This window comes from Chiloscyllium punctatum, chromosome 4 (assembly GCF_047496795.1).
Source record: "Chiloscyllium punctatum isolate Juve2018m chromosome 4, sChiPun1.3, whole genome shotgun sequence".
Taxonomy (NCBI): Eukaryota; Metazoa; Chordata; class Chondrichthyes; order Orectolobiformes; family Hemiscylliidae; genus Chiloscyllium; species Chiloscyllium punctatum.
The window spans coordinates 1,459,415-1,484,805 of record NC_092742.1 but is presented as its reverse complement, the minus strand read 5'-3'; the positions used below and the strand labels follow the sequence as shown (position 1 = coordinate 1,484,805).

Here is a 25,391-nt window from a genome sequence, read left to right as displayed (position 1 = left end):
TTTCCAGAGGTCTGGAAGATTATCTCATATTTCCTTTTTGCTCTCTGATTTCCTTCTTAAGAATGCCCCTACACCCTTTAGATTCTTTAAGGGATTCACTTGATCCCACTATATATACCTGACCCATGCCGCCTCCTTGTTCTTGCTCAGAGCCTCAATATCTTTATTCATTCATTGTTCCTCAACTCTACTGGCCTTACCCATCAGTAACAAGAACATACTGCCTCTGAACTCTGGTTATCTCACTTTTGAAAGCCTTGGTGCAATTGAATTCAATAAATCTGATGCAAAGACAGAATTCTGGAGAAACTCAGGTCTGGTAGCCTCTGTGGAGAGAGAAAGTTAATATTTCGAGTCTGATATGACCCTTCTTCAGAATCTGATCTGCTCCATTGCAACAATGTTGAGGTAGCCGTGGCCTCCATATACACATAAAGTGTCTGTATAGAACACAGTTTGTCCATATGACCCTCTGGATTGATTTCCAACTCCTTGCTTGCATTGTCTACCAATGTGAGATTCTTGTTAACTAGCTTCACTGATCGTGTTAGCTGTGTTCTGGGGAAAGGGGAGAAGTGACATTCGTCTCTCAAGTTTTCCTGTTGTAGATGCATTTTTCCAGAGGCTGTTCTGTTGTCGGGAAGAAAAAGGAATTAGAACTGACCACTGCACAGTACCTTTGAAATTGCTACCTTGTTTCTGAACACACTTTCCAAAATGTTATACATTACCACAGCTGTGCTAAGTGGCATTGCTCAAGAACAGAATATAAGATGTCTTCACAGCTGATTGCAGCCACTGGATGGTGCTATGTGGCAAGTCTAACACAAGCCAACATAATCCACTCAGTGGCTGCCAGTGACGAAGATTCTCGTTGGTCATTTCCATCAGGATTGGAAGGAATGAATCACCAAGTGTTGCAGTGCCTGATAAGGTGGTGTATGTGGGGTTGACAGAATGTTGAGAAATTTAGCCCAGGCAAGGATGCATTTGTGTTAATATTAAATGCATTGGATTCTTACTGCATTGAGAATTGTTAACTATCCAGGGTTCAATTAGTGTGTCTGACAGTTGTAATATCTTGTCAATGTACACTCACTGGTTCAGCTAAGCACTTTCTACCCAACATCCGATCAGCATTTTATTGTATTGCATGGTCAATGACCTGTGACAGTGCAACTGAACGATCGCATTCCCTAAAATAAAAGTAAAAAAAACGGGATACTGGAAATCTGAAACCAAAACAAAATGCTGGAGAAATTCAACCAGCCCTGGCTGCATCTGTAGGGAAAAAACAGAGTTTTGTGTCCAGTGACCCTTTGTCAGAACTGATATTCCCTGGTCAGATAGTTGCATTTCTACATAGTGGCTATCATTTAAAAACAAACATTGCTACAGTTTAATTCCACCAGTTTGTAATGGTTAAGAACTCTTGCTTAGTACGTAAGTTTCTGTGTTTTAGGGTAAAAGGGCAGATTGTGAAGAGATGCAGCCAGCTCGGAGCGAGACTGCGATGTGACTTTCAGGAATTCCTGCGAGAGTTTCAGCAATGGAGGAACAGTACTATCAACCTGCTACATTTGCCTCTGGACACTGAGGATGGGGCTTTGACGAGGACTTATCTGCAGAACATTGAGGTGATTGGTGCTGATTAAGGAGTGAAAGAGTTAGATGTTCTAAACTAAACTGATGTAGGGACTGGAGTAGACTGGTTTATAAACGAGGCCTCCTCCCTTGAGCTCTTGATTTTGTGTGTGTGTTAAATAGGCTGAAGATAATTACAGCGTTTCATTTTGTGTAATTTGATACGATTGTTAAATTTTGATTAATCCTCTCAGGATCATCTGGGTCATAGCAACCAATTGAAAATCCGACTTGACAGATTTCAGGGACTGGAGGGAATGTTAGGCAGTGTCTACAGTGAAGAGCAGACTGCAATGTTTGTGTCTGAACTCCGAGAGGCAGTACAGCAACGAATATTCCTTACTGATGGCCTTTTACAGAGAAGGAGAGAATTGCAGGTATTTACACAATTGATGTCATTATTGATTGAGAAGGAATTTTCTGTAAATAGCTGGAAATTTTAAAAATAGACTTTCAGAAAATTCTCAGCAACTTCCAGTTAAGAAACGCCAAAGGGAAGTAAAATTTAAGGCAAACTATAATATAGTTTAAAAATCTGAAGGAACTGTGGTTGCTGTAAATCAGAAACAAAAACAGAAAATGCTGGAAAAGCTCAGCAGGTCTGGCCGCATCTGTGGAGAGAAATCAGACTTTGTTTTGGGTCAGTTGACCCTCTTTCAAATCTCAGACCCGAAAAGTTAACTCTGATTTCTGGATCGTCATCTTTCTTTTTACTGCGAGTATGTTTCATATGTCATGGTATCTTTTTTAGAGAGTGATTCCTAATTTCTTGGATCTATCTCGATGGCAGTTGCTCTTTGATCAATTTTCAAAATGCCCTCATTTTTATATCCGTCAACGTCGAATTGTCTCATTGGTTCAATGTTGGCAAAACAATAAATTCAAACTCTATTGGGTTTTACTGGGACATTATTTATACTCAAATTGTTAAATTCAAATTGTTGTCAAAACAGCAACCGAAACTCAGGTATACGTTTCACAGCCAAATGTTACATATTTTCCATTTTCCACTCTGGGACTCCCATTTAGTCATATACACAGGTACTTGTAATCTCTCAGTTCAGAACAGTATTCACTCTTTCTTAAAGGTATAGTACACGTCTTCAACTTCATAACACCAGGGATGTGCAGGCAAGGTGGGTTAGCTATGGGAAATGCAGGGTTACAGGGGGTGGGTTTGGGTGGTATGCTCTTCAGAGGGTTATTGTGGACTTGATGGGCCAAATGACCTGCATCCACATGTCAGGATTCTATGATTTGTAATACATTCTCATGAGTGAGGGTATTCAGACAGAGGTCATGATCTACATTAGCAGCACTGAAATAGGTATAAATAGGGATCCTGAAAAGCAGATTTTAGGATAAAGATATTAAAAGGTGATTTTAGCATAAAAAGGTGAAAAAGTGGGACCTCAAAAAGTGATTTTAGCATAAAAAGATTAAAAAGCAGGGCCTCAAAATTGCAATCAGAGCATTACTCTCAGGGCTGTGAGAGTGAGCATTGGAATAGGAAGATTGATCGATTCAACATGTGACTGGTGAGGGCAATGGAATCATTTCTGGAACAGGAGATCCATACAACATGAAACAACTGCAATGGAGAGGAAATGACCTAGTGGTATTATTTCTATATTGTTAATCAAAAAAGCTCATCTGATGTTCTGGGGATGGGGGTTCAAATCCCACCACAACAGGTGGTGAAATTTGAATTCCGTAAAAAAAATCTGGACAAGGTTTGTGTAAAGGTTTGTAGCTCGGGTGCCGGTTGTTATGCTTGTGGGTATGCTCGCTGAGCTGGGAAGTTGATTTGCAGATCTTTTGCCTCCTGTAGAGGTGACATCTTCAGTTTTCTGGAGCCTCCTGTGAAGTGTTGCTGTAGTGTGTTTTCTGGAATTTATTTGGTTCCGTTCCTGCTGCTTCCAGTTGCTGGTTCCAGTAGTTTGTTGTAGTGGCTGGTATATTGGGCCGAGGTCTGTCTGTTTGTTGGTGGAGTCCGTGAATGAGTACTGTGCTTCTAAAAGTTCTCTGGCTGTCCTGTGTTTAGCTTGTCCTAGGATAATTGTGTTGTCCCAGTCAAACTTGTTGTCCTTGTCATCTGTGTGTATGGCTACTGGGGCCAGCTGATCGTGGCATTTAGTGTCTCGCAGGTGTTCATGGATGTGGATTGCTAGTCGTCTGCCTGTTTGTCCTATATAGTGTTTTGTGCGGTCTTTGCATGGAAGCTTGTAAACTGTGTTAGTCTTGGTGGGTATAGGGTCTTTTGTTCTGGTGAGTTGTCTGAGCGTGGCTGTCGGTCTATGGGCGGTCACGAATCCGTATGGTCAGAGAAGTCTGGCTGTCAATTCTGAGACTTTTTTTATGTAGAGTGGCGAGTGTATTGTCGTGGCATGTCCTTGTTGCGTTGTTTGTGTGCCGGGCATCTGCAGATGAAGTTGCAGCGGTATCGTTTTTGGTGAAGACACTGGAAGTGTTGTTCTTCTAACCCTAAGAGCAGAAGAACACCTCTACAGAGTCTTCACCAAAAACAGCTATCCCCACAACTACTTCTGCAGATGCCTCACAGACAAACAATGTGACATTTCACCAAATAAATTGAATTGAGTTGAATTTATTGTCACGTGTACCAAGGCACAGTGAAAGGCATGTCTTGTGAGCAATACAGGCAGATCACAGAGTTAAGTAGCATAGATAGTAAATAATAGGTAAACAGCGGAATAAACAAAAACACAGGTACAGGCGAATGTTCAGAGTTTGAGAGTCCATTTGGTATTCTAACAATAGTAGCGTAGAGACTGTTATGAAACCGGCTGGTGCACGTGTTCGGGCTTCTGTACTTCTTCCCCGATGATAGAGGTTGTAGAAAAACATTGCCTGGGTGGGATGGATTTTTGAGAATGTTGGTGGCCTTTCCTTGACAGCGGGCTGAAAAGTTTCTAATTTTAAAGCCAAATGTGAAATGGATATTCCAGGTATGATGCAGCTGGTCAAACCACTTCAATTTATTTAAACGCTACAGTTGAAACACTAACAAAAAAAGTGGAATTTAGAATAATTTAACTATTGGTAAACTTAATCAACCCAATACAGTGACTATTACTAAATAACTGTTCCAATGTTGCATTAAAGAGCACCAGCTAAATTGGAATCAATGGGTATCAGGGAGCAAACTCTCCTCTGGTTGGAATCATACCTGGCACACTGAAGACTGCTTGCATTTGATTTATTATTGTTAGATGTACCAAGATACAGTGAAGAGTGTTGTTCTGTGTGCTCTACATGCAGATCATAGCACACAAAGTGCATTGGGGAGTAGAACACAGTGCTGCAACCACAGAAGATGCAGAGAGATCAAAATTAATATTTGAGACATCCTTTCAAGAGTTTGAATACAGCAGGGAAGAAAGTGTTCTTGAATCTAATTGTACGTGTATTCAAACTTGTATATCTTCTGCCTGATGGAAGAGGGGAGAAGAGAGTATACCCAAAATGGGATGGGTCTATGGTGTGGTAATTGGAGGTCAGTCATCTCAGTTCCAGGACATCTCTGCAAGAGTTCCTCATGATAGTGTCCTTGGCCCAACCATCTTCAGTTGCTTCATCAAAACCTTCCTCCATCATAAGGTCAGAAGTGGGGATGTTCGCCAATGATAGCACAATATTTAGCACTATTCCTGACGACTCAGATATTGAAGCAATCAGTGTTCAAATGCAACAAGATCTGGGCAATATCAGGCTTAAGGCTGACAAGTGGCAAATAACATTTGCAGCACACAAATGCTAGGCTATGATGATCTTCTGTAAGAGATAATCTAAGCAGCGCCCTTTAACATTCAATGGTGTTACCATCACTGAATCCCCCACTCTCAACATCATGGGGATTACCATTGAGCTGAAACTCAGCTGGACTCCACCATATAAATACAGTGGCTACAAAAGCAGAGTAGAAACTAGGAATACTGAGCAAGTAACTCACCACCTGACTTCCCAAGCCTGTCCACCATCTTCAAGGCACAAGCCAGGAGTGTGATGGAATACTCCCCACTTGCCAGACACCATCCAGGGCAACGTAGCCCTGTTGACTGCCTCTACATCCCATAAGCATCCATTCCCTCCAGCATCAGTAGCAGCAATGCATACTCTCGACAAGTTGCATCTTGTAGAAAGAAATCCATTGAAGATCCTTAGCTCCTTACAAACCCATGACAATTTCCATCTCGAAGGACAAGGGCAGCAGATACATGGTATTATGGACCGGGCCAGACCACCTCAAAATATTTTAAGAAGGTAAACTAGACTCTAACATTTTCTAATTTTAAAGCCAAATATGAAGTAGATATTCCAGGTGTGATGTAGCTAGCCAAACCACTTTAAGCAGAACAGAATTTACTTAAACACTACAGTTGAAACACTGACAAAAGAAAGCAGAATTTAGATTAACTTAACTATTGGTAAACTTCACTAACCCAATGCAGTGACTATTACTAAATAACTGTTCCAATACAGTAACATCCCAGAAACACTCCTCTTAGCAAAAAGATAAATTCAAACACTGGTTCTTACAGGCAGAAGGGAACAGCTTCCGTCGAGAGATTTCAGAAGAAAGTCAGAGGAGTTCTTCACTGAAGCTTGAAGCTCCCTTAGACTCCTCATATTTGTGACTGCTGCAGCTGAAACAAACTATAAAAACTGAACTGGGAGAATTGGCCACTCCCTTGCCAGTGTTAAACTAGCCTTTCCCTTGACTCCAGATTTTGGTACCTCTGCCTTTAGGACTGCTCTTGAAAAAAAACCAAGGACAAAATAACCTTTTTAAGTGACAGCATTGTCACAATAGGAACACCACCACCTGCAAATTCCCCACCAGGCAACTTGTCATCCAGATTTAGAAATGTATCGCCATTACAGAGGAAACTCAATTATCTGGCATTTGATTGTCCAAATATTGGATTATTAGATTAGATTAGATTACTTACAGTGTGGAAACAGGCCCTTCGGCCCAACTAGTCCACACCGACCCGCTGAAGCGTACCCATCCAGACTCATTCCCCTACATTTACCCCTTCACCTAACACTATGGGCAATTTAGCATGGCCAATTCACTTAACCTTTTTGGATTGTGGGAGGAAACCAGAGCACCCGGAGGAAACCCAAGCAGACACGGGAAGAACGTGCAAACTCCACACAGTCAGTTGCCTGAGGCGGGAATTGAACCCGGGTCGCTGTGAGGCAGCAGTGCTAACCACTGTGCCACCATGCCGCCCACAAGATTGCTAGGTCCCAATGCTTGGCTAAACAATGTTATCCAGCCCTCAATTATCCGAAATTCGATTAACTGAACGAAATACGCCTGCCTGTGTCCTTCGGATAATCGAGGTTCCTCTGTATTTCACTATTCCATAGAACATTACAGCACAGTACAGGCTCTTGACGTTGCACTGACCTGTGAAGTTAATCTGATGCCCATCTAAACTAAACCATTCCATTACTATCCATACATATGTCCAATACCCATTTTTTAAATGTTCTTCTAATTGAACAGCCTTTTGCTTCTATGCAGTTTATATCCCTCTATTCCCTACCTCTTCATGTCTTTGTCAAGATACCTCTTAAATGTTGCTATTATATCTGCTTCTACTTCAAGCTGCAGATTCGGGACTTACCACCCTCTGTGTAAAATAAAAAGACCTGCCTCTAACATCTCCTGTAATCTTTCCCTCTATCATTTTAAGCCTATGTCCTGAGTAATTGACATTTCTAGCCTGGGAGAAAGACTCTGACTAGCCATCTTATCTATGCCTCTCATGATTTTGGAAATTTCTATCAGGTCACCCTCAGTCTCTGACATTCAAGTGAAAACAAACCAAGTTTGTCCAATCTCTCATTGCTAATATCCTCCAAACCAGGCAACATCTGGTGAACCTTTCCTGTACCCTATCCAAAGCCTCCACATCCTTCACATATCACAAACAACAGAAGCCTCAGTATGGATCCCTGTAGCACATCACTAGTCACTGACCTCCAGCCTGACAAACACCCTTCCACCCACTACACTCTGCCTTCTATGGGCAAGCCACGCCTGAATCCATGTGTCCAAATCAATGTGGGTCTCATGCATCTAAATCTTCTGGATGGGCTTACCATGAGGCTGTTTTTCAAAGCCTCACTAAAACTGATGTAGATGACGTCCACTGCTCTACCCTCACCAATCACCTTTGTCACCATCTTGAAAAGTTAATCAAGTTAGTAATACACAATCTGCCCTGCACAAAGCCTTGCTGACTGTCCCCAATTTTCCAAATGCATATAAATCCTATCCCCAAGAATTCTCTCCAATAGCTTCCCAAACACCGGCGTGAGACTCATCAGTCTAGAGTCTCCTGGATTGTCCCTATTTCCCTTCTTGAAGAGAGGAGCAACATGAGCTCCTTGCCAGTTCTCCAGGCATCTCCAGTGGCAAATGAGGACACACAGATCTTGGTCGAGGCCCCAGAAATCTCTTCTCTTGCCCCTCTCAAGAACCTGGGATAGATATCATCGGGCCCAGGGGACTTATCCACCTTAATGCTCTTGAAGAGACCCAACACCACTTTTTTGATCTCAGAATGTCCACACAAATCTCACTATTCTCCATATCCTTTCCTGGGTGAATACTGACGTAAAGTACTCCCTTAGGATCTTGTCCATCTTCTCTGCCTCCAAGCACAAGCTTCCTCCTTTATCCTTAAGTGGTCCTACCTTCTCCATAGTTATCCTCTTGTTTTAATGTATATATAGAAATAGTTTGCGATTGTTTTTAACCCGACTTGCCAGGGTCGTTTCATGGCCTGTTGTTGCTTTCCTAATTCCATGCTTGAGTTCCTTCCTCTTCTCCTTATATTCCACATGGGCCCTGTCGGATTTTACCTTCCTAAGCCTTACATATACTTCTTTTTTGCTTTTACTAAAGTCACAAACGTCCCTCCTAATCCAAGGGTCCCTTACCTTACCGTCTTTGTCCTCCCCCTTCACTGGAACATGCCGGTCCTGCACTCCAGCAGACCCTTAAAAAATTCCCACATATCAAATGTGGACTTGCTTGATACCTCTGCTCCCAATTAACATTCCCACAAGGTCCTGACTTATCCTTATTTATAGTTATCTTCAAACTTCAGGAGTTGTGATCACTGTTTGCAAAATGCTGTCCCACTGAAAGGTCAGTCACCTTGCCAGGCTCATTAGCCAATACAAGGTCCAGTATTGCCCCTCCTCTAGTTTGATCATCCACATACTGTACAAGAAACTCTAATGGATGCATTTCACAAATCCTTCCCTATATTAATCCTGTTGCTGTCAGGGAGTCTCAGTCAATATTGGGGAAGTTAAAGTTACCCACTATGGCAACCCATTTTATTGCATGTTTCCATAATCTTCCTATATATTTGTTCCTCAAGGACTCTGCGGTTGTTGGGGGTCTGTAGTATAATGCTATCAATGTTATTATAGCCATCTTATTTTTAACCTTGTCTCATTTCCCAGCATTTGGCTCATATCCCTGTAAACCCTTCCTATTCATACAGCCATCCGGATGCCTTTTAAATGTCGTAATTACCTGCTCTTGATTAATCATTGTCTGTCTTAGGTGCTTGAGGTACATTTCATTCTGCCTTAGAGATTTATCTACACGACATCACTGCCAAATGTGGCTGACTCCTTACTCCCCTCTGGGCTATGAGGAACGTTCAGGTTCCATACGCAGCAAATAGGATGCAATGCAGTGTGAAAAAGGTGCAGCACTTTCGTCAAGGTAGATGATCTTAAGGCACGAATAGAGATAAATGAGTGTGGTTTAGTGCCATTCTAATGGTTTGATGACAGGGTGATCAAGACTGAAAACTGAATATTCAAGGATATTCATTACTTAGTTTGTGTAGACAAAAAGATGATGGTGGAGTGCACTTAATAAGGGATGGAATCAATATATTAATGAGAGAAAATCTAAGGTGGAAGGATGAAGATGTAGAATCAGTTTGGTTGGAGCTAACAAACAGCAAGAAGCAGTCGGCATTCATGAGAGTTGTTAATAAGCCGTCAACTAGCCATGTTAATATTGAGTATGGAATAAGTCATTGAATTTAAGAAGCAAATTATACTGTTGATGCAGCACTAATGAGCAACTTTAATTTTTATACAGCCTTAGATAACTCAACTAGGAGCCAGCTATTTTAGATTTAGTACGATTTATTGAGAAAGGGCTGATCAGTAACCTTACTGTGAAGGTAACTTTTGAAAATAGTTTTACAGTAGAAAGAGGCCCTTCAGCCCATCATGTTTACACCAGTGACCGTGACATGGTGTAATTTTAAATTAAGTGAAAATTACGTCATTCATTCTGAAACTGGGGTCATAAATCTGATTAAAATAAATGATGAAAATGTGGGATAAATTGGGAAAATATGACTAGATTTAATGGTAAACCGACAATGGCTCGTATTTAAAGATGTGTTACGTGATTTGCATTAATATACATTCCTGTAAAACACAGCACCAAAAGGAGAGGGAACTGAAACGTGGGTCACGGTTTAAAAATGACCTTACATTAATGGACATAGCTCATAAGGATATCAGAAAAATTAGTACCTGACGACTGGGAGCAATTTAGAACCCAGCAAATGATGACCAAGAACTAATAAAGGAAAGAATTTGAATGCAAGTTAGCGAGAAACATAGAGTGTAAAAGCTCCTTTAGGCATATGGAAAGGAAAGGTTTAACTAAGACAAATGTGGCCCCATTAAATGCAGAGACAGAAGAATGTATAATGGAGGATAAGGAAATTAAAAAAAAACCATAGACTTAGAACATAGGAGCAGGAGTAGGCCACTCAGCCCGATGAGGTAAATATTTCTGCCATTCCGTTTGACCATGGCTGATCAACCAGCTTGGTCCCTGTTCCCACTTTGTCTCCATACATTTTGACCCGTTCAGTCCAAGGAATTGTATCATCAGCACCTTGAAAACCTTTTGTGTTTTGCCTCAACCACTTTGTGTAGTAGAGAATTCCACGGGTTCATGCTCTTAGTGAAGACATTTTTCCTCATTAATGTAGAAAAACTGAACAATTACAAAAGCGGGAATTGTTGAAGAAACTCAATGTCTGGCAGTATCTGTGGAAAGAAGAGTGAATGCTATGAGTCCAAGGCCCTTCTTGGATAGACTGGACTCAAAACGTTAATTTTATTTCTGTTTTCACAGACGCTGCCAGACCTGAATTTCTCCAGCATTTTCTCTGAAGGGAATTGGGTACGTATCACAGGTACTTGACTACATTCCATTAATGAATACGTAAACAGCATACTTGGTGCAAAATGCAGAAAAGTATGCCAGTATATTCAGATCAAAACCTATACATGCATGTCACAATGGAATGAATTTGACATTTACTTCTCTTGAGTAATCTCACTGTTTAGTTTCAACAGTTTAAAACAGTGTCAGCATTGCACAATTCATAGTCCAATCGAAACCAAGAATGTTGGTTTCAGCATGGAGGAAGAAGAATTAATGTTTCAGTTTGATGATCTTTCATCTGAACTGAGCAATGTTTGAAATGTTATAACGTGATACCTATTACTGATTATTTACAGTAATTTATCATTTCAGATTTTCACCATCTTCAGTAGTTTGCTTTTGTCCGATGCAAATCATACTTGTTAAAGTCCATTTGACTGTTTAACAGATGAATGGTGGAGATCCCAGTGCTTGCAAGCTGTTATTGAAGAAGTTTGAAGAGTGGCTCAAAACTGAAGATCGGAAATTGATGAGCATTCTAGCTGCCAAACATCCTAGGAGTAGCAGAGAGAGAAAAAACAGAAAACAAGGCCTGAAGGTTAGCGAGATTACAGATCATTAAGATTCAATATAATAAGAGTATGGGAGCAGGTGGAGGCCATTCAGTTCTTCAAACCTGCTGCACAATTCAGTAACGTCATGTATTTATGGTCAGAATTCTAGTTTTCTGTCTGTTCTACCTCTGCCTCATTACGTTTGACTTATTTGTTCATCAAAAATTAATCTAACTTAGACTTGAATAAATACAAAGACCCAGCCCTCACTGGAAGATATTGAAACAGAAATTAGACCATTCAGCCCATTGAGTCTGCTCCGCTATTCATTCATGGCTGATAAGTTTCTCAACCCCCTTCTCCTGCTTTCTCCTCATAATCTTTGATCCCCTTGACAATGAAGAAACTATCTATTTCTGTCTTAAATATACTCAATGACCTGACCTCCCCAGCCTTCTGTGGCAATGAATTCTCTCGATTCACCACTGTCTGGCTGAAGAAGTCTCTCTTCATCTCTGTTCTAAAGGGTCTTCCCTTTACTGCAAGGCTGTGCCCTCTGGTCCTGATCTCTCCCTGTAATGGAAACATCTTCCCAACGTCCACTCTTTCCAGGCTGTTCAGTATTCCAGGTAGTAATAGCCCCAGAGAAGATATTCCTTGTCCTTTAGTAAAACAAATCTGTGGATGCCAGCAAGCTGAAATCAAAACACAAGAGGCCCTTCAACCCATCAAGTCCGCACTGACAAAAACTGCTCTAAATCTACACTAGTCCTACTTTCCAGCACTTGCTCTATGGCCTTCAATGTTTTCGGTGCTCATCTGAGTACTCTTTAAAGGTGTCAAGTTTCTGCCCTCAACTACCCTTCTCGGCATGCTTTCCAGCCCCTGCCCACCCTCAAGGTGAAACTGTATTCCCTCCTATCCCCTCTAAACCTCCTACCTTTCACCTAAAAGGTGCACCCACTCATTATTGACCTTTCAACAAACGAGAGCTGCTGCATTTGTCCACCCTGTACATATGCCTCATAGTCTTACCCACATTAATCAGGGCCACTGTCAGCCTTCCCTGCTTCAAATATTTCCTGAAGAAGGGCTTATGCCCGAAACTTCGATTCTCCTGCTCCTTGGATGCTGCCTGACCTGCTGCGCTTTTCTAGCAACACATTTTTCTTCTCTGCTTCAAAGAAAACCTGAGCTAATCCAGTCTCTCTTTGTAACGAAAGTGCTCCATCCCAGGCAACATTCTGGTGAAGTGGCACTGCACCCATTCCAGTGCAGTCACATCCTCAATCACAATGACCAGGATTGCAAATAGTACTCCAGCCGTGGCTCATCCTAAGTTTTATTTTGCTCCAACACGCCAACACGATCTCCCTTCTCTTATAATCTATGCCACAACTGTTAGGCAAGTCCCATAGGCTGCCTTAACTACCCTACAAACCTGTCCTGCTTGCAGGGATCTTTGGACTATTATCCCAGGGTTCGCTGTGTTCCTCTGAGCTTCCTAGTGTTTTGCCCTTCATGAAGTACTGCCTTATCTTGTTTCTTCTTTCGAAGTGCATCACCTAACACTTATCAGGGTTAAAATCCATGTGCCACTGAACTGCCCATCTGACCAAAATCCTTCGGTAACCTAAGACCACCTTCCTCCCTGTTAGCCAATCTGTGTCCTATGTAAACTCATTTATCATAACCCCATATTTTCTTGTATATCCTTTGGAGCTATCATGAATAATAAGTGACCCAGCACTGTCCATGCAACTTGATGCTGGCCTCCAGTCACATAAACAGCTTTGACAAAGGGTCAGTCAGACTTGAACTGTCAGCTCTTTTCTTTCCTTATAGATGCTGCCAGACCTGAGATTTTCTTTTTTCTTTTGGTTACATAAACAGCTTTCTCCCACCACTTCTGTCCTCTCCCATTGAGACAATTTTGAATTCAGCTCGCCAAGGTATTCTATTCCTTTTATCAGTATTCCATGCAGGATGTTGTTAAAGGCTTTGTTACAATCCAGAAAAAAGCTGTATCAATTACAGTGACTATATCAATCACACTTGATCACTGCCTCAAAACGTTTTGAGAGTTTGTTAGGTATGACCCCCCTCTGATAAAGCCAGTTTGACTATCCCTAAACAAACCTTGCCTTCCAAGTGGAGATTAATTGTCTCCTAAATTTTCTCCAATAATTTCCTGACCACTGATGTGAGACTTAATGTCTGCAGTTCCTTGGTTTATCCCCACCACCTTTCTTAAAATGTGGAACTGAAATGGCTGTCACCTGGAATCACCTCTGTGGTCAGAGAGGAAATAACAATGTGAGTCAGAGCCCTTGTAATTTCCTGCTTTAGCTTCCTTTGCAGCCAGAGATACAACTCTGCAGCCAAACTGGGGAATTTGTCCACTTTTAAGCCTGCTAACACCTCTAATACCACCTTATTCCCTATGTTAAGACCCGTCAGTCTCCCCAAATTATGTACCTCCATCCTCCTCCAAAGTGAGGATAGATGTGTAGTACTTATTTAACAGCTGGCTCCATGCACAGATTGCCCTGCTGGTCACTAATGGACCCTAGTCATTCCCTGATTATCCTTTTACACTTGATATGTTTACATCATGGATTCTCCCTAATCCTATCTGTCAGTGTTTTTTCATTCCCCCATTTGCTTTCCTAATTGGTTTTTTAAGCTCCCCCTCATTTTCTGCATTCCACTACAGCCGCTGTTGATTTGCTTCCTTTGCACATGTTAAATAGCCATTCTTCTTCCCTAGTCCTAAATGTACCTCAACATTCAGAGTTTTCTGCCTTATTGCTCAAATATTTCACTTTGCATTGCAAACCAATTGTCCAGCCAGCCTGAGCTAACTGACACCAAAGGTTGCTCTAGTCCCGGAGGACATAGGGCTGCTCTCTCAGGAGGATGATAACTGGTGGAGTTTAATCTGTCACCACCTCTGGACCAGGGAGAGTTTGTGAAGGAGGCACCTTCATGGTAACCTCAGTTGGTGTAGACAACTGTTGACATCCCTGTGCATTTAAAACCAGCCATCCAACCAATTGAGCTAACTGAACACCTCAAGCACACCACAGATTTGGTCAAAATTTAGTTAACATGCTGAACCCCCGAGGTAAGAGTGACCTTGACATCCCTTTGCAAAAGTAGAATTGCTGGAAATTAGGGGAATATTCTCTCCTGGTTAGAGTCATGCCTTTCGAAAAGGAAGATGGTTGTGGCTGAAGGAGGTTTTCAATCTTGGTCCTAGGTCATCTCTGCTAGAGATCCTCAGAGCAATGTCCTAAGCCTGATCATCTTCAACTGCTTCATTAAAGTGCCAGACAATGACTGCCTCGAACAAGAGAGAATCCAGCCATTAAATTTCGATGTTCAATGACATTACCACCCTTAGCATCCTGGGGCTGTCATTAAAGGTGATGGTGGGTGCAGCTCTAAGAGCATGCATGAAGCTTGACCCCATTCAAGGCAAACTCAAACCTCTTTAGATTTAGTTAACTCAAACCTCTTTAGATTGGCACCCCATCCACATTTTCAACATGTACTCCCTTCAGCACTCTGGTACAGTGGAAATAGTGTGTACCATCTACAAGACATTTTTCTATATGTCTTTAGAAAGCACTTTCCAAACCCGCAAACACCACTACCAAGGGGCACAGGGCAACAGATTCATAGGAACACCATTACTTCCACACCCCACCCTGACTTGGTACTGAGTTGCATTTTCTTCACCATTGCTGAAATCTTGGAACTATCTTCTTGATAACACTGTAGATGACTGTATGCCATGTGAATTGCAGCAGTTCAAGAAGGCAGGTCATCTGCACCACCACCTCAAAGACAATTAGCAATGGATTTTAAATACTGGTTGAACCAGCAATGTACATCATCCTTATGATTGAATAATAAAAGCAGGGCCAGGGATAAGCAGATCTATTTCTGCCAAGATTCTTTTTGTCCAATATGTCTTGGTTCTTGAAAGCAAAATAGATAAGCATAGAGATGTTCAGATGCTGACATTCATGTGCATAAAGCTGGATGTCACCAAACACAATCAGTCTTTGCCAACACAGGTTACTCAAGCAAAATTTTGAATTTCTTCTAGGTGCTCTTCAGAGGACAGTCCGGGTTCAGATTGGACCAGGGCTCTGGTTTTCCAGAGACAGGAAAGCTGAGCTGGGAAGCTCTTTTCCTTCTCCAACTGTAAAGTTCAAACGCAATCCAGAAGTTGTAAACAAACAATCATAAAAACATGCAGAGACTCTGCAATAAACACACAACTTTCAAGAGATGCCTTGTGAAAAACATGTTGCGCTTTTATGCTGCCTCTTTTGTTTTTTAAAGGGTACCTAGTTATCCACAACCATCAAACTCCAATCCTGGAAAATAGTAAAACATGAAGCCCCTGAAATGGGACAAGAATATAAATTCTTAACATTTCCCACTGGACAGATTTATTTGTGGTTGTGCTTTTTAATTTAGCCCTAAACTGCGAACAATCCCTTACCAGAAATTCTTACCCAATCCCATGTCATTATTGCCAACATGGACCCTTAGAACTAGGTCCAGCCCCTCCCACTCCAAATTCCTCTCCAGCCCAGAAGAGATGTTCTGAACCTTGACACTGGGTAGGAAACACAGATTTTGGGACACTCTGCTTTTGCTGCAGAGAACACAATCTATTCCCTGAAGTATCTATGACAGCCCTCATGATTACTACATTTCTCTTTTTTTCCCTCACTTGAATTGCACTCTGGACGACTATACTGTGCTCAGTACATTCATCCTGCATGCAGTCTGTGCCCACGTCCATACTGGGAGCAAGAACCTTGTACTTATTGGATAAGGGCACTGGCTGCGGATCCTCCAAAGTTGTACTCTAGAATCCAGTACCTGTCTTGCTTGCAGACGTAAACCTCTTGCCCCTGACCATGTACCAAATATGATGTAATTAATCTAAGGGAAGTTACTGTTGTCTGAAACGGTGTCCAAATATCTCTCCCTCTCTGATATCACAGTCTCTGCAACTTGAACTCCAGCTCATCAACTTTGAGTTGATATTTCTCAAGCAGCCAACACTTGCTGCAGATGTGGCCATGGTGGATCAGTGTGGTGCTGGAAAAGCACAGCAGGTCAGGCAGCATCTGAGGAGCAGGAGAGTCAGTATTTCAGGCATAACCCCTTCATCACATTTTCCTGATGAAGGCTAATGCCCAAAATGTCAACTGTCCTGTTCCTCGGATGCTGCCTGATCTGCTGTGCTTTTTCAGCAGCACACTTTTAGACTCAGATCTCCAGCATTTGCAGTTCTCACTTTCTCCTAGTCACAGTGGATCACCCTGACATCTACCAACTCTCACATCCTACACTGCTACACAGTGCCTACCCAGCCATATCTCCAATTAATTAATTTTGATGCTCAACATTTTTGAAGTGAACTTCTTAACTGCATTAGCATCTTCTGATTTAAACCACTTTGCCGATCAAAAGAAATACCCACTGACTGCTGCCATTGCTCTTCCCACAAAAGTTCAATCTCTTTATGAAGCTGCTGTCCTTGCTATTTCTTGGGATTCCACATTACTACCCTGCTGATCTTGTTACTACACAGTTGCCGTCCCATGTCAAGTTGCTATTTAAAACTACCTCAACTGCGTTTGATACGAAGTCTGAGAACTTGATGGACATGAAATCAAACTTGACATCTTGACATGGTATACTGATTAGTGCAAGATGAAAAGCTTCTACTTCTTGTCATCTTATAAACAACATTCTCCAGTTATGTGCACACAGCAGCAATATTTTTAGCTTTTCTTAAAAGATTAACTAATGATTTTTCAGGTGCTGCAATCTCGTGTCCCTCAGGGCCAGAAAATTTTTGAAGAGCTCTTCAGTGCTGAGTTTCCTGGTGCGAATGAAGAAGAGAAACAGCTGGAAGATTTGCGATATCGATGGATGTTGTATAAATCAAAATTGAAGGAGGCTCAAGAACTTTCGGTATGTTTTGTGATCTGGGTTTACAGAAGCTATGAAATCCAATTTCTGTTGTGCTGGCTTTTCATTTTGCAGCATCCTTCAATCAATAATATGATTCACTTTGCAAAAGATCGCTGAGATCTTGAGTGCTATTTAATCCAAGTGCTTTATTCAAAGGTGAAAGTCTCAGCACGCAGGTCCCAGGAGAAGAGGTGGTATGAATCAGCTGTGAATAATTGGTTAAGATTTATTCCAGAGGATCCAGATGCAGATATATGCTGACAACTGCACTGTATCTCTCTCTCCCTCAAAAGGAGGGGGATAGAAAACAGGGGAGCTGTTTGTCCTGATGTGAGTCACTTAGAACATGTTCTTATTCACAATCAAGGAAAGTTTAGCTTAAAGAATCCTAATGTAATCAGGCAGAGTCAGTAAGTTTTACAAAAAATAAAGTGTTTGCCAATTTTGTTTTTAATTGATGGAACAGCTGCCTTTGATAACAAAGAACCAATAAATGTTAACACAAGTGGACTTTCAAAAGGTGGAGTGATAGGAAGCACAGTAATAAGTCTGAGTTACCATAATGGTTAACGGATGGCTTTTGGGTAGCGGAAGGTATGTAGTGGAGTTCTCCAGGAATCAGTGCAGGGACCCCTGCTTTTTTTGATCTATGTAAACGATTTGGACATTGGTGTTGTGGGCAAAAATCTCTAAATTTGCAGACGATGCTAAGCTGGGGAGAGTAGTGACTTGTGAGGAATTCAGAGGGGCATTGATAAGTTGGCCAAATGGGCAGACACCTGGCAGATGAATTCCAATGCAAAGAAATGTGAGGTTATGCATTTTCATAGAAGAAGCATGTGCAGACATTACAGGCTCAATGGTACAAGTTTGATGGATGGATGTGAACAGAGGGAACTCTGAGTTCAAGTGAATATATATTTGAAAGTGATGTATTTATAGTGTACAGAGATAAATTTGGAGAATGGGCAGCACTTGGCCCATAGCCTTGAATGTTAAGATGTGCTAAGTGCTCATCCAGGTACTTGTTAAAGGATTTAAAGCACTTACCTCTGGAGTCGGGCCTGCACTTTGACTGCACGGCGAGGAGTGAAGCGAGGGCTGCCAGGAAGGTAAGGGCTTAATTTATATTTGGGCAGGAAGCAGATGAGCGCAAAACACTGGTGGCCTGAAATGTATCTAATGCAAGGAGTATAGTGTGTAAGGCAGATGAACTTAGGGCTTGGATTGGTGCCTGGGAGTATGACGTTATTGCAAACACAGAGACTTGGTTGAAGGAAGGGCATGATGGAACATAGAACATAGAAAAGTACAGCACAGAACAGGCCCTTTGGCCCACGATGTTGTGCCAAGATTTAATCCTAATGTAAAATATAGTAACTTAACCTACACACCCCTCAACTCACTGCTATCCATGTGCCTGTCCAGCAGGGGCTTAAATGTCCCCAATGACTCTGCTTCCACCACCACAGCTGGTAACACATTCCATGCATTCACAACACTCTGTGTAAAGAACCTCCCTCTGATGTCTCCTTTATACCTTCCTCCTAATATCTTCAAACTATGACTTCTCAGACCAGTCAATCCTGCCCTGGGGAAAAGTCTCTGGCTATTAACTCTATCTATTCCTCCCATTATTTTGTACACCTCGATCAGGTCACCTCTCTTCCTCCCCTCCAGAGAGTAAAGTCCGGGCTTATTCAACCTTTGTTCGTAAGGCAAGCCCTCCAGTCCAGGCAGCATCCTGGTAAACCTTCTTTGCGCCCTCTCCAAGGCCTCTGTATCTTTCCTATAGTAGGGCGACCAGAACTGGGCACAATATTCCAAATGTGGTCTCTTGGCAACTAAATGTTCCAGGATATAGACGCTTCAGACGCTTGCTGATGTGAATATTGAGTCACAAGTGATTAGAATGGATGGCTTTGAGCTATATAGGGAAGAGGTCCGGGGAATACTGGAAAGGGTGAAAATAGATAATTCCCCTGGGCCTAATGACATTTATCCTAGGATCCTCTGGGAAGCTAGGGAGGAGATAGCGGAGCCATTGGCTTTGATTTTTATGTCGTCGTTGTCTACAGGAATAGTGCCAGAAGACTGGAGGATAGCGAATGTGGTCCCCTTGTTCAAGAAGGGGAGTAGGGACAGCCCTAGTAACTATAGGCCAGTGAGTCTCACTTCTGTTGTGGGCAAAGTCTTAGAGAGAATTGTAAGGGATAGGATTTATGAACATCTGGATAGGAATAATGTGATCAAGGATAGTCAGCATAGTTTTGTGAAGGGCAGGTCGTGCCTCACAAACCTTATTGAGTTCTTTGAGAAGGTGACCAAGGAAGTGGATGAGGGTAAAGCGGTAGATGTGGTGTATATGGATTTTAGCAAGGCACCCCATGGTAAGGTACCCCATGGTAGGCTACTGCAAAAATACGGAGGTATGGCATTGAGGGTGAGTTGGAGGTTTGGATTAGGAATTGGCTGGCTGGAAGGAGACAGAGGGTAGTAGTTGATGGTAAAGGTTCATCTTGGAGTGCAGTTACTAGCGATGTTCCACAAGGAACTGTTTTGGGACCATTGCTGTTTGTCATTTTTATAAATGACCTGGAGGAGGGGCTTGAAGGCTGGGTGAGCAAGTTTGCGGATGATATGAAAGTCGGTGGAGTTGTGGACAGCGAAGAAGGATGTGGCAGGTTACTGCGGGATATAGATAAGTTGCAGAGCTGGGCAGAAAGGTGGCAAATGGAGTTCAATGTAGCTAAGTGTGAAGTCATTCACTTTGGTAGGAGTAACAAGAAGATGGATTACTGGGCTAATGGTAGGCTACTTGATAGTGTGGATGAGCAGAGGGATCTTGGTGTCCATGTACACAGATCTCTAAAGGTTGCCACCCAGGTAAATAGTGCTGTGAAGAAGGCATATGGCATGCTGGGCTTTATTGGTAGAGGAATTGAGTTCCGGAGTCCTGAGGTCATGTTGCGGTTGTATAAGACTCTGGTGCGGCCTTATCTGGGGTATTGTGTACAGTTTTGGTTGCCATAATATAGGAAGGATGTGGAGGCACTGGAACGGGTGCAGAGGAGGTTTACCAGGATGTTGCCTGGTATGGTAGGAAGATCGTATGAAGAAAGGCTGAGGCACTTGGGGCTGTTCTCATTGGAGAAAAGAAGGTTTAGGGGAGATTTGATAGAGGTATACAAGATGATTAGGGGTTTAGATAGGGTTGACAGTGAGAACCTTTTTCCGCGTATAGAGTCAGCTGTTACTAGGGGACACAGCTTTAAATTAAGGGGAGGTTGGTATAGGACAGATGTTAGGGGTAGATTCTTTACTCAGCGGGTTGTGAGTTCATGGAATGCCCTGCCAGTAGCAGTGGTGGACTCTCATTCTTTATGGTGATTCAAGCGGGCATTGGACAAGCATATGGAGGTTATTGAGCTAGTGTAGGTTAGGTAGGCGCAACATCGCGGGCCGAAGGGCCTGTACTGCGCTGTATTTTTCTATGTTCTACGTTCTATATGACAGGGAGGGAAGTAAAAGAGGGGGTAGAGTTGCATTGCTGGTCAAGGATGATATCAAGGCTGTGCTAAAGGAGCACACTATGGAGGGCTTTAGCAGTGAGACATTATGGGTGGAGCTGAGAAATAAGAAGGGTGCAGTTACATTGTTGGGGCTGTATTACAGGCCTCCCAACAGTGAGCATGAGGTAGAAGAACAAATGGGTAAACAGATTATGGAAAGATGTAGAGGCAGTAGGGTAGTGGTGATGGGAGATTTTAATTTTCCCAACATTGACTGGGATACACTGAGCGTCAGAGGTCTGGATGGGGTAGAATTTGTAAGAAGCGTCCAGGAGAGTTTTCTAGTGCAGTATGTCAATAGTCCGACGAGGGAAGGGGCCATATTGGACCTGGTACTGGGGAATGAGCCAGGCCAGATGGTATAAGTTGCAGTGGGGGATTTCCTTGGGAACAGTGACCTCAATTCTGTAAGTTTTAGAATACTCGTACATAAAGAGGAGAGTGTTCCTAAGGGAAGAGTACTAAACTGGGCCAAGGCCAATTATACCAAAATTAGGCAGGAGCTGGGAAATGTGGACTGGACAGCTATTTGAAGGGAAGTCCACATTTGAAATGTGGGAGGCTTTCAAAGATAGGTTAAAGATGGTGCAGGATAGGCATGTCCTGTTGAAGGTAAAGGATAGGAAGGGCAAGATTAGTGAACCGTGGATGACAGAAGAAATTGTACGACTAGCCAAGAGGAAAAGGGAAGTGTCCATAAGGTCCAGGCAGCTAAGAACAAAACAAACCCTGGAGGAATTTCGGAAGAGTAGGACATGTCTTAAACAAGGAATCAATCGGGCTAAAAGGGGTCATGAAATAGCTTTAGCGAGCAGAATTAAGGAGAATCCCAAATAATTTTATTCTTATATAAAAAGCAAGCGGGTAACTAGAGAAAGGATTGGTCCACTAAAAGATAACGAAGGAAGGCTGTGTGTCGAATCTGAGCGAATGGGTGAGATTCTAAATGATTACTTTGCATCAGTGTTCACTGAGGAGAGGGACATGATGAATGTTGAGATTAGAGATAGAAGTTTGATTAGTCTGGATCACGTTGGCATAAGTAGGGAAGTTATGTTGGGTAGGCTAGAGGTTATTAAGGTGGACCAATCCCCAGGACCGGATGGGATCTATCCCAGTTGCTGAGGGAGGCAAGAGAAGGTGATGGTGTTTTATCACTTTGAACGATGTTTCTTTTAAGTGCTGAGTTATGCAAATGAGCCAAGTACCTGGATGTTATAATGTGGCATCACCTCTTTATATTGTAGCGCTCCATGCACAAGCTGTGTCTGGAGATTACACATATATATTAATTTAACTAAAATAAATTTACCAGAGAGCTTCACATAAATGGAATTCATCTGTCTTTCTTGTGTTGTATTTAGAGACCGAATATTTTTGCAATCCTTGACCATAAGGCCCAGTGTCTATATAGTAGTGGCTGGTACCTCTCCATCAATCTGGTTGTTTGCTGTTTTCTCATCAGAAGAGCAGTGCAGCTCAGGAACAGGCCCTTCGGCCCACATTGACTGTGCTGACATATGATGCCTTTTGAAACTAAAAGTTGTACTTTATTTAATGTTTGTTTCAGGTTCAAGGCTCAAATGAGGTTGTTGAATTCAGAAAGGTAATTACATTTACTTGAATCTTTTGGATGTGCTTTATTTGGCTTGTTCTAGTCCTGAAAATGTGTTGCTGGAAAAGCGCAGCAGGTCAGGCAGCATCCAAGGAGCATGAGCCCTTCTTCAGGGTGTTCTCGTCCTATCAATTTTGCCATCTCTTGTTACTGATCTCTCACTGAGAAGCAATGTGAAGGGCAGTCTTTCTGCTCTGTGCTGCTGCCATGTAGTAACTGGTGAGCATTTGAACAGTACCTCCAAGATTTAAAAGACTCATTTTGAGAATTCTTTGCAGACCCCATATCCAATTGCCTCTGAGTCCAGTTTCACAAATGTGAATAATTTGTACTTTGATGGTAACATGGAAAAGAGTTCCCAAAAGCATCATTAAAAATCTTGGAATACTCTACTTAACAAACAAAATTTATCATGTGTTCAGTATGTAACCTCTCTGGGAGAATATCAATTCTTCTTCCAGTAAAAGGGATTGTGTTATTTGTTAGTATTGTTAGATGTTTAGCTACTTTACCTGAAGAAGAGTCACTTTCCCTTTTGCTAAAAATCCAGCTTACCTCTTATCTACCTTACATGTTTCTTTGCGAACAACAGAATTCACTTCTGGCCTGTTTTGTTCTGCCTAGAATTTCAGCCTACTCCTGGATACTATCTTTTTGTATTTCCTCTCAGACTAATCTTTATGAGCTCCAATGGGTCCTGTGGGTTTACCTCACAAGCTCCAATAATCAGAGCACATTATGAACTTATGATAGAAACATTTAAATCGTTTGCGAAGATTTGTAGCTCAGGTTGATGATAAGTATGTAAGTTAGCTCGCTGAGCTTGAAGGTTTGTTTTGAGATGTTTCATCACCACACTATAATATCATCAGTGAGTCTCTGGTTAAGGGCTGGTGGTATGTCCTGTCTCTCTATTGAAAGGTCTTGGTTTCTTAAGGTGGGTGATGTCATTTCGGGGTCGGTTCCTGAGGATTGGAGGGTTGCTAATTTTATACCACTTTTTAAGAAAGGTGGGAGAGAGAAAGCAGTGAAATTATAGACCAGTTAGTCTGACCTCAGTGGTAGGAAAGATGCTGGAGTCTATTATAAGGGATGAAATTACGACACATCTGGATAGTAGTAACAGGATAGGTCAGAGTCAGCATGGATTTATGAAGGGGAAGTCATGCTTGACTAATCTTCTGGAATTCTTTGAGGATGTAACTCTGAAGATGGACGAGGGAGATCCAGTAGATGTAGTGTACCTGGACTTTCAGAAAGCTTTTGATGAAGTCCCACATAGGAAGTTAGTGAGCAAATTTAGGGCGCATTGGGGGAAAAATTGGGGGCAAAGTACTAACTTGGATTGAAAGTTGGTTGGCTGATAGGAAACAAAGAGTAGTGATAAACAGCTCCATTTCGGAATGGCAGGCAGTGACCAGTGACCGATGCGGTCTCCTCTACATTGGGGAGACTGGGCGCCTCCTAGCAGAGCGCTTTAGGGAACATCTCCGAGACACCCGCACCAATCAAACACACCGCCCCGTGGCCCAACATTTCAACTCCCCCTCCCAATCTGCCGAGGTCCTGGGCCTCCTTCACCGCCGCTCCCTTACCACCAGACGCCTGGAGGAAGAACACCTCATCTTCCGCCTCGGAACACTTCAACCCCAGGGCATCAATGTGGACTTCAACAGTTTCCTCATTTCCCCTTCCCCCCACCTCATCCTAGTTTCAAACTTCCAGCTCAGCACCGTCTCCTTGACTTGTCCGGACTTGTCCTACCTGCCTATCTTTTTTTCCATCTATCCACTCCACCCTCTCCTCCCTGACCTATCACCTTCATCCCCTCCCCCACTCACCCATTGTACTCTATGCTACTTTCTCCCCACCCCCACCCTCCTCCAGCTTAACTCTCCACGCTTCAGGCTCACTGCCTTCATTCCTGATGAAGGGCTTTTGCCCAAAACGTCGATTTCGCTGCTCCTTGGATGCTGCCTGAACTGCTGTGCTCTTCCAGCACCACTAATCCAGTATTTGGTTTCCAGCATCTGCAGTCATTGTTTTTACCCTTGAGTATAGAAGACGGAGAGGGGATCTGATTGAGATGTATAAGATTATGAAAGGATTAGACACTCTGGCAGCAGGAAACATGTTTCTGCTGATGTGTGAGTGCCGAACCAGAGGACACAGCTTAAAAATACGGGGTAGACCATTTAGGACAGAGTTGAGGAGAAACTTCTTCGCCCAGAGAGGGGTGGATGTGTGGAATGCTCTGCCCCAGAGGGCAGTGGAGGCCCAGTCTCTGGATTCATTTAAGAAAGAGTTGGATAGAGCTCTCAGAGATAGTGGAATCAAGGGTTATGGAGATAAGGCAGGAACAGGATACTGATTAAGGATGATCAGCCATGATCATATTGAATGGTGGTGCAGGCTCGAAGGGCAGAATGGCCTACTCCTGTATCTATTGTCTATTGTCTATTTCCGGTTTTCCTTAAGGGAAGGTAGATTGGATCTAAATTGATATGTTTATTGATGGAGTTCTGGCTGGAATGCTATGCCTCTAAGAATTCTCATACGTATCTTTGTTTCGCCTGTCCTAGGATCTATTTTAAAAGGGCAAATGCTCTACATGCAGATACCAACACCAGCAGGTGGTGATAGACCCGACCTCACAGTTATTAAACAGAATCTCATCCTTTTTAACAGCACTTGTAAAATCAGGAGAATTAAACAGGACAGATTTCCAAAGTATG

General features: G+C 42.5%; 1 protein-coding gene across 7 annotated transcripts in view; it reads left to right on the top strand.

Annotated features, from left to right (window-relative positions):
* The window catches only part of syne3 (spectrin repeat containing, nuclear envelope family member 3), a 107,381-nt gene that overhangs the window by 39,068 nt on the left and 42,922 nt on the right, over window positions 1-25,391 (top strand). For 4 of the 7 annotated variants that reach the window (XM_072567949.1, XM_072567945.1, XM_072567944.1 and 1 more), the window contains 6 exons: window positions 1,463-1,637; window positions 1,839-2,021; window positions 10,874-10,921; window positions 11,355-11,504; window positions 17,314-17,469; window positions 22,612-22,647. In XM_072567949.1, coding sequence (XP_072424050.1) covers window positions 1,463-1,637; window positions 1,839-2,021; window positions 10,874-10,921; window positions 11,355-11,504; window positions 17,314-17,469; window positions 22,612-22,647 — 748 coding nt within the window. The remainder of the gene's footprint in view (window positions 1-1,462; window positions 1,638-1,838; window positions 2,022-10,873; window positions 10,922-11,354; window positions 11,505-17,313; window positions 17,470-22,611; window positions 22,648-25,391) is intronic. The other 3 variants (XM_072567947.1, XM_072567946.1, XM_072567948.1) reach the window with 2 other exon arrangements.